The sequence below is a fragment of the Schistocerca nitens genome, chromosome 7 (assembly GCF_023898315.1).
Source record: "Schistocerca nitens isolate TAMUIC-IGC-003100 chromosome 7, iqSchNite1.1, whole genome shotgun sequence".
NCBI lineage: Eukaryota > Metazoa > Arthropoda > Insecta > Orthoptera > Acrididae > Schistocerca > Schistocerca nitens.
The window spans coordinates 154,854,560-154,871,315 of NC_064620.1; the positions used below are offsets into that span (position 1 = coordinate 154,854,560).

Sequence of the window (16,756 nt, forward strand, 5' to 3'; positions counted from 1 at the left end):
AAATATGGCCCTAGCTCTATTGAAACGCACATGTGTTGTTATTTTAGTAACATCGCAGTTAGGAGAAGAAATAAATCAGAATGTAATAAAGGACCACTAAGAAAATGCGTACACACAATCATATTCAAAAAATAGTCCCAGTATATGTATTTTGTTTGTCAAATAATTTGTGGCTAAGAAATTAGTATTTGAAATGTTAAACAAGATCCACGGATTATCATTTTGCTTACCGAGGTTTTCTAAAGATAGGTGCAGTTTCTGTTGAACTGCAGCTCTCCTTTTCTTTGGCCTCAGAGATGGTGATGGTGGTGGTGGTGGTGATGAAGAATCCATGCTGTTTTCGGGTATGTAATTGTCTGATGAACCCGAACTATGTTGTTGTTGTTGTGGTCTTCAGTCCTGAGACTGGTTTGATGCAGCTCTCCATGCTACTCTATCCTGTGCAAGCTTCTTCATCTCCCAGTACCTACTGCAGCCTACATCCTTCTGAATCTGCTTAGTGTATTCATCTCTTGGTCTCCCTCTACGATTTTTACCCTCCACGCTGCCCTCCAATGCTAAATTTGTGATCCCTTGATGCCTCAAAACATGTCCTACCAACCGATCCCTTCTTCTAGTCAAGTTGTGCCACAAACTTCTCTTCTCCCCAATCCTATTCAATACCTGCTCATTAGTTACGTGATCTACCCACCTTATCTTCAGCATTCTTCTGTAGCACCACATTTCAAAAGCATCTATTCTCTTCTTGTCCAAACTGGTTATCGTCCATGTTTCACTTCCATACATGGCTACACTCCATACAAATACTTTCAGAAACGACTTCCTGACACTTAAATCTATACTCGATGTTAACAAATTTCTCTTCTTCAGAAACGATTTCGTTGCCATTGCCAGTCTACATTTTATATCCTTTCTACTTCGACCATCATCAGTTATTTTGCTCCCTAAATAGCAAAACTCCTTTACTACTTTAAGTGTCTCATTTCCTAATCTAATCCCCTCAGCATCACCCGATTTAATTTGACTACATTCCATTATCCTCGTTTTGCTTTTGTTGATGTTCATCTTATATCCTCCTTTCAAGACACTGTCCATTCCGTTCAATTGCTCTTCCAAGTCCTTTGCTGTCTCTGACAGAATTACAATGTCATCGGCGAACCTCAAAGTTTTTACTTCTTCTCCATGAATTTTAATACCTACTCCGAATTTTTCTTTTGTTTCCTTTACTGCTTGCTCAATATACAGATTGAATAACATCGGGGAGAGGCTACAATCCTGTCTCACTCCTTTCCCAACCACTGCTTCCCTTTCATGCCCCTCGACTCTTATAACTGCCATCTGGTTTCTGTACAAATTGTAACTAAGCACTTTGAAATCATTGCAATCTTCTTCAGTTAACTCTTGCAGGTTTCACTTCGGAACAGTTTTGTATTGCAGACGAGGTTTCACCATTCTTTTATTCTGCTTCTGTAATTTCTACAATATGGTATATAAACAATGAATGGGAATCAAGTCAATCAAACTAACAGTCTGTATCTCCGTGGATGATTATCTCATAGATAAAATTAATAGTAATTCATCTTACCTTCATCGGATGTAGAATTACTTTCACTGTGGCAATTTTGCATCACTAGCTCAACCATTCTCCTTCCTCGTGAAGTCATTTTTTATCTAACAGAGAGCGCACACTAACAACAACCTCTTCACAGTGAATACCACATGAAACTAAACACAATTTGACGTGACAATGACAGCAACGTGACTGCGTTGACAATGCTTACAAAGGGCACTCATTGTTTAGCGTTTCTCCACTTACTGATTCTTTCAAGGGAAATGCAACGGCTTGAAACCTTGTACGTAAAGTGTTTTGAGAACTGATGAACAGACGAATGATTCAGCAGGAAGGCATGATGCGAAGTTTCTACTTGGCGTCGCAAGCTTCGTTATTATCTGCTAGACAACATATAATACTCTTTCAGCACACAGGAAAATAGTGCACAAATGCAGCAATATTGCTTTATACAAAACAAGCAGATAATGGTATGTGCTGAATAAAAACGTATTTCCAAATTTACTTCATGAAGTAAGCAGTTGGAAGAATGTAAGTGCCCATATGTTTTGCTGATCCGAAAATAGAGATGCACTGACTCGAGACAGAAGAATGTAAGAGCCAATACGTTTATCTGTCTCTAAATTAAGCTCCCAACTTGGAGATATGCAGCAGCTTATTCTTGCAACGAGAAGAGATAGAGGTACGCCATTTTGACACAAGGACCTGATTACCATGAGGACATACGTTAAAAAAACAAAAAATCGCATTGTTTCCTCTGACTCTCACATGACGATGTCCTTTAATATTCTTAAAACTGTTCATTGACTACTACTAAAATCAATTCTTTGTTTCTTGTGAAAACAAATTGTCTGCAGTTCGATATTTGCCTATCAAAAGATGTACATTGTAAAATGTTCTTAAACCATCATGCTTACGGAAATCATCCATCTCACACGCTTTTTTCTAAGATTGTGTTGCTTCCCCAGGATTTAAAAGATGCAGACCCATAGGTTTGGATACATATGTTTGCTTCACTAAATATACACTACACAGGTCTCTGTTTCACACCACAGGCCTCAGCTATTTTCACCTGGCCATTGGCAAGCACCATGTGACAAGTAGTCTGCTGTGGACTCTTTTTTGGAGAAATTACATGCTCAGACCACTATAGGTCTTACCTCTTAGTGTAACACTTGGTGCTTTTCTGATCCATCAGCCATAAAAACTCTTCAGAATTCACTCAGCAACGTGTGATACAGGGGGACGACACTATTGGTGAGAATTTGACCTGATCCACCATTTCTTGTTACTTTGCGCTGCCCCACCTCCCACCTTCTTACCCGCACACCACTATAGCTGTGGAAGTTTTAAAATTTTCAGATGCATTTAAAATGAGTCTTATATTTTACCTCAAAACAGAATGGTTGCCGAACATTTAGATTCAGGAAGCTAAATTCCCAGTAAAAAAATTATCCTTAGCTTTCAGAAAGGTTTGTTCCTCCTTGAGGGGGGGGGGGGGGGAATAGGTTTGGAAGAATGAGCAGGTCACTAAGCATGCCAGCAGGAGAACAACGCATCTTTTATGAAGACGAAGATCGTGTACAGGACAACTTCAGTGGGGTGTGGACAGAGTGGAAGAAGTGGATTTTCAGGATTAGCGAACCTCATAAAATCCAAGAAAATGCCTGGTTATTGTTTCAAATATGGGTTACAAAGGATCCTCAAGGAAGAATATCCCATGTACCAGTTGCAAGGGCAATGGGGTGGGTGGCTGGAAGTTACAGGATGTCAAAAAGAACTGTGGTATTCAGGGCTACTGCAGAATAATAGAAAGAGACTGAGGCAGGAACAGGCACATGTTATAGTTGTTGCAGGGTTAGATGGCCTAAGCCATCTGCCCAGGAGGAGAGCTACAGCACAGGAGAGGCAGCTTCAGAAGCATCTCTCTGTAAATGGATGCAAGAGGCATTTTCATGACTTCTCTCCCACATGTCCTGATTGGTTATTCAATTTATGCTGGACTATGGTTATTCAATTTATGCTGGACTATGCAACATCTCGGACAGTCAGTTCAGTACGCGTATGATGGAGTGTGTAGGTGGCTGGAACGACTGGGTATTGAACACAAAAGCTTAGCGAGATAGAACAAAAGATTAGTGAGACAAAACTGCAACAAAATTATTAATTTCTTGGGTTCCACGATGTGACTGAGAAGTGGCATTGTACATACAATTGCTGGATTGTACAATCACATGTTTCTTCTGAGAGTTGTAAGAAGCATGAGGATAAGCAGAAGTTTCCAAATCATATGTTTGCTACATATAGATTTAGTCATCTACTGCTCATCACACATTTTATGTGATACCCATTTTCAACCAGAAATGTCAGTTTGTTTCTTGTCACAAACATGATGACTTTCCAGAAATGCCTTTGTACTTTATCTTATACACCTACATTAAAATAATGTCTCATTGCTTATTTTGCACGACACTTATTTCCTTTTAAAGATAGCTGAAAAATCTGCAAGAAAATTTTAGTATAAATGGCAATGTTTGCATACGGAATATAGCATTGAAATATGTGGTTCAATGAGGACCTAGTTCATTCTTCCCATCATGTGCATTTGGTTTTCAAACCTTTATTGATTTTGTTCCCTTGCCACACTGTTTACACTTAATTCACCCTCCCCCCCCCTCCCCTTTGTCATGATGACAGGTGACATTAATGACAATGATGATGAGGTCTGTGCTTATATGGTGCATTTCAGTGCTATATGCTGCATGTTGAAAATGGCTGAAAATATTTCGAATCTCATGCAAGAGTGACATAAACACGAATATTGTTACCTGAAGATGATTATGGACCCATAGCTACTTATGCTGGCAAAAGTAATTTTCTTAAACAATTGGAAGTACTTGTAGTTTTATCAGCTATCCTTAGAAATGTCAGTTACCACCTATCTGATCAAACAAGAGAAAATTAGTAGCTGGTGATAATGTGATTTTTAAAGTCTGTGGAAGGTTATTGGATGAAAAATAAATAGTAATATGTGAAAAAAATGAACAGTACAAGTAAAATGAAAAGAAGCTAATGAATGAATGGACAACAGAATTCCAAAGATCTTGTTACAGTATAAAGGTCATTCACACTTGATGGTACAAAACAGAACATCTAGGCCAAGGTTTTTCAGGAAGTAAGTTTAGACATTCACATTGACATTGGTAGGATAGATGGTGTCATTGTCTGCTGACATTGGAAGTTAACCTATTTTCATTGTGGTCACTCATCATAGTGAATATTGTGACTTTGCATTTCTGTGAGCAATGCCAATGTTACAAGATGACTTGGATATTTTTTTTCCCCATTGATTGTTATTCCCCAATAGGGGCCAAATATCTAAATGTGTAATATGATTTCAGTTTTACAATAATTGGCTAGGGAAAAGGTCTAACTGTGTATAAATAAGAACATGAATTGATGAAACAGTCTTCATTAAATGACCTATTTCAACAGTGCAGTTCACCTCTATTGAAGGAGAAAAATTGTTAATTGGTACTTCAAAAGAAAAAAAAAGAAAGAAAGAAAAAAAACACAGGTAATATAGTAAGCAGCCTCTAAGTATATTGCCCTATAAATATTTGCTACTTTTTCTGTTTTTATGTATTTTTGCTAACAAATAAATGTCGATGTCTGAAAATGTTTGGATGGAACTTTCCATGTTATTTCACTTTTCAGCAAGTTACTGTGCAAAACTTTTCAAGAACAACCACAGTTGGTATCTCACAACCTCACTGTCTCAGTGCAGTACTTGGATGACAGAAGTGATGTAAATCGACATGCCATTAATTTTGAAAACACTACTGTTTGACGGTGATGTCACCTGCTGGTGCATCCCATTATGTCTCGTGTGAATGGGTTTTAAGCCAAAAGGACTAAGAAATATAGAATCTTTCTACCAAATGGGGGAAAATTTCCTGTGAAGAAGTAGTATCACAAGACAAAATGTGAAATGTGGTGGTGGTCTTTAAAATGAATTAAGTGCCAAGAAAGTAATCAGCAGGAAGGAATATAAAACATGCGAAGTTATAAAATAATAAATAATGTACCGGCGTTTCTTAAAAGCTAGAAATGAGGGGAAAGGAAAAGTTAAAGTAAAAAATACCTGTGGTGAAAACATTGGAGAAAAGGACAACCAGATTTATACTGAGTGAAATAAGGCACTGATTTTTCTCCATATAATGTTGTAGGTCTTGCCATTATTGATTGCCTCGCTTGTACTGCAGGATTTTCATTGAGGTCAGCTTCTCTGTTATTAACTATATGATAGGAAAGGTTATCGGTGTTGCTATGCAGGTGGAGACAGACAGTGGTTTGGAGATTGGTTGAGCATTAGGCGGTGGTAGGTAGTGTGTTCATGCCAACATATAGTTGCATCCCTGGTGAAATATTTCATCCAGTTGATCCAGTATGGTTTAGCACTGTTTCTAGAAGAGAGTGATTCTAAAATGTTATAGTAGGGAATTTTTAAGGTTACAAAAAAGCGATTTTGAGGTACAGTGCTCTTTTCCAGGAATATTGGTAATTTTAACAGGCTCTACACAATATTTATCAGCAGTCTTTTCTTTCTACCTTTCTTTATTTTATGTTTCACTACAGCTTGTATTTCTGCCTCATATTTTCTGTCAATATGTGACTTGTGAACACTGGTATGAAATACATGCTTGTATTTAAGTTTAGAAGAGGGGCGTGTATTTCCATATATCATTGTAATTCCTAAAGAAAATATAATTTAAAGAATTAATAATGTAAGTAGAATGATGGTTGCAGAGGTTAATGAATTCAGTTGCACTGTTCCACATTGGGCCGGCCGGGGTGACCGAGCGGTTCTAGGCACTACAGTCTGGAACCGCGTGACCTCTACGGTCACAGGTTCGAATCCTGCCTCGCGCATGGGTGTGTGTGATGCCCTTAGGTTAGTTAGGTTTAAGTAGTTCTAAGTTCTAGGGGACTGATGACCTCAGAAGTTAAGTTCCATAGTGCTCAGAGTCATTTGAACCATTTTTTTGTTCCACATTGACATCATATGTAAAGTTGTGATTTCTTTTTTTTCTCAAAGGGTTGGGTATCCTGGATCTGGGAATGGGTACGAAGCTGGTTTTGGGGTCCCACAATCAGTTTGCATGACTGTCTTGCTGCATTCTTCAGTGCAGATGAACTTAAAGGAGATAATATGTACAGGTACGTCAAAGTTTATTCCCATTTATATACAGAATTCACACTCATAAAAAAGTGACTTCAGAGTAATGTTTTTGCCAGTAAAATTTACTTAATATGTGCAACTGAGAGATATTATTAATCTCCATTTAATTGTTGATACTGCAAGTCAGCATGTCACAGTTTACAATTTTTTTGTTATTACCCTTCACTTGATTTCGTTTGAATAATATGTTGTTGTTGGACCCTGGATAGACAGATGATAGTGTCATCTGTTTTATGATAGTAGTTTTCTGCTGTATGTTTTTGCAAACTACTGCGGAAGCTGAATTTTGCTGACAATATAGCAAATGTCAAAGCATTTTAGTAAGTTCATTATTTTTTGTATCTCAGTGTACCAAGTAGTATTATTGAGCAAGCTAAATTTCAATGTATTTGTATTTTTATATTGTAGAAGTAATATTAAATAATGCTTCACTTCTGAACTATTAAAGCAGCAACTTACCAAATCTAACATTGTGCTTTTAGTTTTGTCGATTTAAAATCATGTAGCTTCTACCACCTACTGTATGATAATTTCAAAAGAGGGTAGCATGCGAGTGATTTATGTATATTATCTGATTGCTTCAATTCTACGTATTGTAGCTTATTATTTATTTTTGCCGAAGTGATCTGATGAGAATCTATACCTAATAGTTTGCGGGACAATTTGGTTCTTTGATGTAATTCTGAGCAAAAGTTTGGTTGTGTTGGATGGTAAACTAACTGCTAAAATTTTAGCTATGTAGCATGCGCATGTATTAGGGCTAGGGAGACACTAAATTGCGTACTGTATAAATCTACAAATTGGCACATCTAATGAATAAGATTAATTGTTGTTTTCACTGTTATCATTGTCAACTTATTACATTCTCCTATGTTTTTAAAAATAAGAACTGTTAAATATCTGAGTAATAGCTGTGATTGAAGTAAAAGTTCCATGTGCACTGCACACTTCTGTTACAATTATATACAAGAGATGTTGCTCTCATGACTACCAAACATAGAGTGAATTGACCATGCTCTCAGAACACCGTTTTGCATCCCTTGCCTGATGTAACATCCGCCTGTTACAATTGCAGCTTAAAATATATCTTAAATCACATGTGTAACAATTTATTATGTTTAAGGGACTGGTGTCACCCCCTGCCAAATTATTGTATGAATGAAATCGATAGCAAAATTTTTAAACAGGACACAGCTGCCTGGCAGATAAGAACATTGAAATAAAAATAAATAAATAAATTAAAAAATTTGTAGTGTTTAGAAGGAACAAATGACAATAATAATAACAATAATAAAAATAAACTATTAAACTACCAAAGCCAAAATAAATGTAAAAATTCATTTATAATTATTTACAAAAAAATCATGAAAGGTGCCTGTCTGATAATCTGGTTAACATTACTCTCATACCAATAATTTTAGTTTACAGCATTAATTATGCTATCCAACAAACCTAACATTTAAGGAATGTAGTCAATGGAAAGATGTGAAATCATTTATGATGAAAAATATTTGAGTTCTGTAGAATACCAAATAAATAATCTTTTTTCTGTAGATTTCCATTTACATACTTATCACTTAATGTTTAGTCTTCAAAACAGTTGTAAGGGGAATAAATATTCCATCCCAGGTAAATAAATTTTGTGAGTAAAGTTCTGGGTGAAATAATGTTAGCAAAAAGTTTTTCAGAGAAGCACATAATTAATTCATAACAGAAATTCACAAATTGCTTCAAATTTTCATGCAATTTTTTTCACCACACTCGCTCATCATGTTCTTGAGTGTTCGTACGTACCGTCATAACTGTCTGTTGTCTGGCTACATAGTACCAAGACTGAACCACCTCTGTGACCAACCTCCAGTGCTCTGATCAGGACAGCTTCAATTTTATGAACGCAACATTAGCATCCGGTCTGTCACTCATTCATTACATTCATCTGACACAGTCAATCTAACGTGAAACTGAAAACTAGCTACAAAGTTCAACTAAACTAATGTAACGTGTGACACAGTGCACAAATCTCCATCACCTCCCATCTCTAATCCACCTCCCCCCCCCCCCTCTGTCTGCCTCTTACTCCTCCTATATCTGTCCATCTCCTCCACGCCCACCCCTCACCATTTTTCTCCTGCCCCCTCGCTGGTTGTCTTTCCCTCTCCCCTCCTGGTTTTTCTTCTCCCGCCCCCACCCTCTTTACCTTCCTCCTCCCTGTTTGTATTCTCCTGCCCCACTCCCTGTTTGTCCTCTCCCACCCCACTTTTTGTTCGTCCCCTCGCCGTTCGTCCCCTCGCCGTTCGCCTGCACCCCCTCCTTGTTTGCCCACCCTCACTGCTCTTCCCGGCGGTCCATTGGCCCGTCCCCCTCCCCCACACCCGCCATTTTTGTTGGCCCGCGGCCACCTCCTCCACCCCCCATCTCCCACCCTTCACTCCCCACCCCCGGGAATTGTCTCGCATCTCAAAAGACTCTGCTAGCTGCACCTTGGATCCTCATGATATCATGTACTAAAGACTGTCAGTCCTTTACTACAGTTAATCTGTTTGTTATTCAGACAGGTGTTGATGCAATTGCAGGTGCTGTGAAATCCTGCTCTCTTTTATGCAATGGCACTTTGCTTTTGGAGACTAATTTTGACTCTCAAGCCCAACAACTGCTCGCAGCGACGCTTCTCCGTGGCTGTCCTGTTCGTGTTGAGGCCTATTGAACGCTGGATTCTTAATGCGGTGTTATTTACACTAGGCTACTTGATGGTCTGACCGAGGGAGAAATCCAAACTTACTACTGTGATCAGTGTGTCACTGCAGTCCATCGGGTGATGTAAAAGGTTGATGCATCCTCAGTTCCTATACGCACTATTTTTCTCACATTTGATAGAGTAGTGCTTCCACCAAAGACCAAAGAAGGCTATAAATTCCTCCCTGGCAACCTTCAACAACCAAATTTCCGCAGTTGTGATGAGCTGGTGGAATGCCTTAACAGTTATTCTTACTGCCGTAGAATATTCAATTCCTCGTGCTTCACCTTTACCGCACCGTGTCCCAGTCCTTTGGTGGATTGAGGCATGCCATGGTGTGATTCGCACATGGAAGTGTGCTCTCTGCATTTTTTAACAGTCATCCTACAATGGCGAACTGCTCTCACTATAAACAGTTGCATGCAAAGTGTCATCGCAGTCTTCGAGGTAGCAAAAAAGGTAGCTGGATTTTATTTACAAGTTCTTTTAACAGTTCCACTTCCTCTTCTGTCATGTGGGCCAACCTTCAACTGTTAATCTGGGACCATGGTCCATTCCCAAATTTCCAGCCTGAACTTAGCATATGATGTCATTGTGGACCCTGTTGCTATCTCCAACATCTTGTGCTGCTATTTTGTGGAGATTTCGAGCTCCACCCACTAATACTCCGCCGTCCTCCATCAGAAACAAGTGGAGGAGGTACAGTTGATATTCTTCTCTTCTCATAATCGTGAATGCTACAATGGTGCCCTTACTATGTGGGAGCTAGATCATGCTCTCACGTGCTCCCAGTCTTTTGCCCCAGGGGCAGATGGTGTTCATTCAGATGATGAAGCAGCTTTGTCTTGTGGGCAACCCCTTTCTCCTTCATACATAAAATCGCATCAGAGCAGATGGCACATTTCTAAGACGCTGGGATGATCCTCCATGCTCTTTATATGTGCATCTTCTGTGGCTGCCTGTCCCATTTTCTTCAAGAATTTTTAAAGGATAGAGTTTTCAAGATACATGTGGGTTCTGCCTCGTTGGACACCTTCATGCAGGAAAACGGGGTGCCTCAGGACACCATCCTGAACGCCGTACTGTGTCGTGTCGCCATTAGCCCTATTATGCCCTGTCTCCCACCAGGCATGCCCTGTTCCATTTTCATTGCTGATTTTACAGTCTATTACAGTTCTCCACAGACATATCTCCTTGAGGGGTGTCTTCAGCGATGTCCCAATAGCTTTTACTCATGGGGCATTAACACTGGCTGTCGCTTTTCCACTGACAAAACCGTTCATATGAATTTCTGTCGCTGCAATGGGTTTCTTCTGCCATCTTTCCATATTGGGCCTGTTGCTCTTCCATTCACTGAAACTGTGAAATTATTGGGGCTCATGCTTGATAGAAAACGTTCTTGGTCCTCCCACATGTATTAGCTGGCAGCCTGCTGTACCCAGTCCCTGAATATCCTGTGTGTCCTCAGCGATACTTCCTCAGGAGTGGATCAGACCACCCTCCTTCGTTTGTACTGATCACTTGTGCTGTCTAAATACAATCCATTGCGGCATCCATTTGTCCACTGGTGCCTTTAAGGCTAGCCCAGTAGAGAGTCTCCATGCAGAAGCTGCCGAAAGGCCACCCATCTGTGCCTCCTTCAATGACTCCATTGACTGCCAGTATGAGGTGCATCCTTCTTCTCTGTTACCTCCTGCAGTTTCCTTTTGGCTATTGCTCTGGCAGCTTAACTCCGTGCTACACCACCTACTTTCCCAATTGGGGTGAAGCCTTCATCACTTTGGCTTCATGCAACAGTCCATGTTCACTTTGGACTTCATTCGCTTCCTAAGGTCTAAGGTCAGTCTTCTTGATTGGGTCTATCACTGTAAGTTTCTTGACCTTTGCATGGAACTTAATGATAGTACCTTTCTGTACACTGATGGGGTGTCGGACTGACGGTGGTGGTGGGTGTGCCTTCATTGACACTGACCATTTTCGGTATCAGCTTCCGGAATGCTGCTGAGTATTTACAGCAGAGCTCTTTACCCTGTATCGAGCCACACAGTACATCAGGTGACACAGGTGTTTCAATTGTGTCATCTACTCCTTCTCTCAGTGCCCTTCAGAGCCTGTGTTTGCTGTACACAGTCCATTGTTTAGTGCAATGAGTCCAGGAAAGCTGTCAATTGCTCACTCTTGGTGGAACCACTGTGCTGTTTATGTGGGCTTCTGGTCACATCGGTCTGACAGGAAACGAAGCTGCCGAAGCAGCTGCCAAGGCTGCAGTCATCCTAACTTGGCCCACTAGGTCTTCCATTCCTACCGATGATCTCCATGTTGCCATTTGTTAGCAGGTGGTGTCACTTTGGCATCACCATTGGTCTTCCATTCATGGAAACCAGCTCTAGGGAATTAAACCTCTTCCAGCTGCTTGACCATCTCTCTGCCCTCTTGCTGTGAGATCATTTTAGCTAGGTTGCATATTGGGCATTGTGATTTTAGCCATCACCATATTTAAGTGGAGATACTAAAAGGTATCAGATAGATTATATAATGGTAAGACAGAGATTTAGGAACCAGGTTTTAAATTGTAAGACATTTCCAGGGGCAGATGTGGATTCTGACCACAATCTATTGGTTATGAACTGCAGATTGAAACTGAAGAAACTGCAAAAAGGTGGGAATTTAAGGAGATGGGACCTGGATAAACTGAAAGACCCAGAGGTTGTAGAGAGAGTTTCAGGGAGAGCATAAGGGAACAATTGACAGGAATTGGGGAAAGAAATACAGTAGAAGAAGAATGGGTAGCTCTGAGGGATGAAGTAGTGAAGGCAGCAGACGATCAAGTAGGTAAAAAGACGAGGGCTAATAGAAATCCTTGGGTAACAGAAGAAATATTGAATTTAATTGATGAAATGAGAAAATGTAAAAATGCAGTAAATGAAGCAGGCAAAAAGGAATACAAACGTCTCAAAAATGAGATCGACAGGAAGTGCAAAATGGCTAAGCAGGGATGGCTAGAGGACAAATGTAAGGATGTAGAGGCTTGTCTCACTAGGGGTAAGATAGATACTGCCTACAGGAAAAATAAAGAGACCTTTGGAGAGAAGAGAACCACTTGTATGAATATCAAGAGCTCAGATGGCAACCCAGTTCTAAGCAAAGAAGGGAAGGCAGAAAGATGGAAGGAGTATATAGAGGGTTTATACAAGGGCAATGTACTTGAGGACAATATTATGGAAATGGAAGAGGATGTAGATGACGACGAAATGGGAGATAAGATACTGCGTGAAGAGTTTGACGGAGCACTGAAAGATCTGAGTCGAAACAAGGCCCCGGGAGAAGACAACATTCCATTAAAACTACTGATGGCCTTGGGAGAGCCAGTCATGACAAAACTCTACCATCTGGTGAGCAAGATGTATGAGACAGGCGAAATACCCTCAGACTTCAAGAAGAATATAATAATTCCAATCCCAAAGAGAGCAGGTGTTGACAGATGTGAAAATTACCGAACTATCAGTTTAATAAGTCACAGCTGCAAAATACTAACGCGAATTCTTTACAGACGAATGGAAAAACTGGTAGAAGCGGACCTCGGGGAAGATAAGTTTGGATTCCGTAGAAATGTTGGAACACGTGAGGCAATACTAACCTTACAACTTATCTTAGAAGAAAGATTAAGAAAAGGCAAACCTACGTTTCTAGCATTTGTAGACTTAGAGAAAGCTTTTGACAATGTTAACTGGAATACTCTCTTTCAAATTCTGAAGGTGGCAGGGGTAAAATAAAGGGAGCGAAAGGCTATTTACAATTTGTACAGGAACCAGATGGCAGTTATAAGAGTCGAGGGGCGTGAAAGGGAAGCAGTGGTTGGGAAAGGAGTGAGACAGGGTTGTAGCCTCTCCCCGATGTTATTCAATCTGTATATTGAGCAAGCAGTAAAGGAAACAAAAGAAAAATTCGGAGTAGGTATTAAAATTCATGGAGAAGAAATAAAAACTTTGAGGTTCGCCGATGACATTGTAATTCTGTCAGAGACAGCAAAGGACTTGGAAGAGCTGTTGAACGGAATGGACAGTGTCTTGAAAGGAGGATATAAGATGAACATCAACAAAAGCAAAATGAGGATAATGGAATGTAGTCAAATTAAATCGGGTGATGCTGAGGGAATTAGGTTAGGAAATGAGACACTTAAAGTAGTAAAGGAGTTTTGCTATTTGGGGAGCAAAATAACTGATGATGGTCAAAGTAGAGAGGATATAAAATGTAGACTGGCAATGGCAAGGAAAGCGTTTCTGAAGAAGAGAAATTTGTTAACATCGAGTATAGAGTTAAGTGTCAGGAGGTCGTTTCTGAAAGTATTTGTATGGAGTGTAGCCATGTATGGAAGTGAAACGTGGACGATAAATAGTTTGCACAAGAAGAGAATAGAAGCTTTCGAAATGTGGTGCTACAGAAGAATGCTGAAGATTAGATGGGTAGATCACATAACTAATGAGGAGGTATTGAATAGAATTGGGGAGAAGAGGAGTTTGTGGCACAACTTGACGAGAAGAAGGGACCGGTTGGTAGGACATGTTCTGAGGCATCAAGGGATCACAAATTTAGCATTGGAGGGCAGTGTGGAGGGTAAAAATCGTAGAGGGAGACCAAGAGATGAATACACTAAGCAGATTCAGAAGGATGTAGGTTGCAGTAGGTACTGTGAGATGAAGAAGCTTGCACAAGATAGAGTAGCATGGAGAGCTGCATCAAACCAGTCTCAGGACTGAAGACCACAACAACAACAACATCCCCCAACATTTTGTACTCATCATCATCATCAACCTTTGAATGCCCTTTTTTTAACCACTTACATTCTAATGTCTGTTTGCCCTCAGAGTTCTCGGCTGTTTCAGCAAATGACATGCTGGCTGTCGACTGTATTTTACTTTTTGTCTGGCATAGCAGTATTGTGATGGACATTTAATCTTTAGTTCAGGACCTCTGTTGTCTCTATGGCATATTTTGTGGAGCTTTCTCCAATAGGAATTCCTTGTTTTTAGCTGTCTTTCCTTGCATCAATTGGACATGGTGTGTAGCCACTTTAAACTCCTTTTTTGTCTTGGTGTTCTAAGGTTCTGACATGGGTGTGTATGACCTTAATTCTTTTTGTGCCCTATAACAAAGCAGAGCAAAGACTCCACTGTGGATAAAGCAGGTGTTGGTTTATAGGAACAGTACTGGGGTAGTGAAATCAGTCTACAAAGGAGATTGCATGTAAATCTAAAATACTGCTCAAGTGTATTGTACCTTTACTAGCAAAGGGCATTGAACATATACAGAGAAAGGTAGCATGAATATCACAGGTTTTTTTGACCTGTGAGAGAGTCTCACAGAGACTAGCATACCCTTGAAGGTAGTAGTAAACTACCCTGAGAATGTCTACTAACAAATTCTGGCTTTAAATATGTTGTCTTCCTTAAAAAGACAATGCACATATGCTCTTTAGGGTCATAATGACCCAGTGTGATATTTAAAGGGCATGATGAATGTAAATTGTTAAACATTATAATAATTTTAAATGAAGATGTATTTGTTAAGGTATAAACGAATTTTACAGTTTTACAAACCAACAGCGAAAACAATGATGTAAGTTCTGGCCCTCAAGGAACTGTTGCACACTAGTATTTTACTTAAGTGTATTAAATGTCAGTCATGGGAAAAATTAGAATAGAGTTTTACTTAGAATTCCACAGATTGGGTCGTGTTATTACATGCTTGTTACCATTTGGACACTTCATTGGTATCTTGTTGTCACAGGTTAACGGACAGAATTTGCATCTGGAACATTTGCAGTTCTAGTTGCCATCAAGTTGATGGACTTCCTGTTTGGTTTGTATTCTTGTAACAGTGGCCACTGAGTGTTCATTTCATGGCAGCACTTTTCTAGCTTAAATCTAAGAAGGGAACCTCCCCATCGCACCCCCCTCAGATTTAGTTATAAATTGACGCAGTGGATAGGCCTTGAAAAACTGAACACAGATCAATCGAGAAAACAGGAAGAAGTTGTGTGAAACTATGAAAAAATAAGCAAAATATACAAACTGAGTAGTCCATGTGCAAGATATGCAACATCAAGGACAATGTGAGCTGAGGAGCGCCGTGGTCCCGTGGTTAGAGTGAACAGCTGCGGAACGATAGGTTCTTGGTTAGAGTTCTCCCTCGAGTGAAAATTTTATTTTCGCAAAGTTACGATCTGTCCGTTCATTCATTGACGTCTCTGTTCACTGTAATAAGTTTAGTGTCTGTTTTTTGTGACCGCACCGCAAAACCGTGCGATTAGTAGACGAAAGGACGTGCCTCTCCAATAGGAACCGAAGACATTTGATCGCAAGGTCATAGGTCAACTGATTCCTCCACAGGAAAACACGTCTGATATATTCTATACGACACTGGTGACGGCATGTGCGTCACATGACAGGAATATGTTGTCGACCCACCTAACTTGCACACTTGGCGAATGGGTAAAAAGATTCTTCTACCTTGCCCGATTTAGGTTTTCTTGTGGATGTGATAATCACTCCCAAAAAAGTGATGAAAACATAAGAGTTTGTCACATAAACTGCAACAAATGAATTCAACAGTTTCACAGTCGCACAGTTTTGCCTGTGCTCTATCAAAACATATGTTTTTTATGTTTTCAAATGTTTCCGTGTGTAGACCGTCAAATCCTGCATATGTCCAAGCAAATCTAAACATGTCCTGGAATTTTGGAGAACGAAGTTGATTATGTGTGGGTGCCTGAACTTTAATAATTGTCTGAAAATAAAAAATTAAACTTTTCACTCGAGAGAAGATTTGAACCAAAGACTTCTCGTTCCGCAGTTGCTCACACTAACCACAGGACCATGGCGCTCACAAGCTGACACTCTCCTAGATGTTGCTAACCTTGCTCATGGCCTACTCAGTTTGTATATTTTGCTTATTTTTTTCATAGTTCCACACAACTTCTTCCTGTTTTCTCGATTGATCTGTGTTCAGTTTTTCAAGGCCTATCCTTGTGCCAACTTATAACTAAATCTGACGGGGGGGGGGGGGGGGGGGGGATGGGGAGGTTCCCTTGTAAGTAGTAACTAGGAGTCTTCCTAATCCATCGAGAAATATTCTTCTTTTGTAAAGAACTTTCTTTCCCGCCCTGGATCTATTTCTCTCCACAGCACAAAAGCATTATTGACAGGAGTAT

At 39.9% G+C, this 16,756-nt stretch overlaps 1 protein-coding gene across 2 annotated transcripts in view; it reads left to right on the forward strand.

The window, feature by feature from the left end:
* LOC126194827 (ubiquitin carboxyl-terminal hydrolase 20) overlaps window positions 1-16,756 on the forward strand; it is a 186,111-nt gene that overhangs the window by 66,130 nt on the left and 103,225 nt on the right. For both annotated transcript variants that reach the window (XM_049933156.1, XM_049933157.1), the window contains exon 10: window positions 6,669-6,790. In XM_049933156.1, coding sequence (XP_049789113.1) covers window positions 6,669-6,790 — 122 coding nt within the window. The remainder of the gene's footprint in view (window positions 1-6,668; window positions 6,791-16,756) is intronic.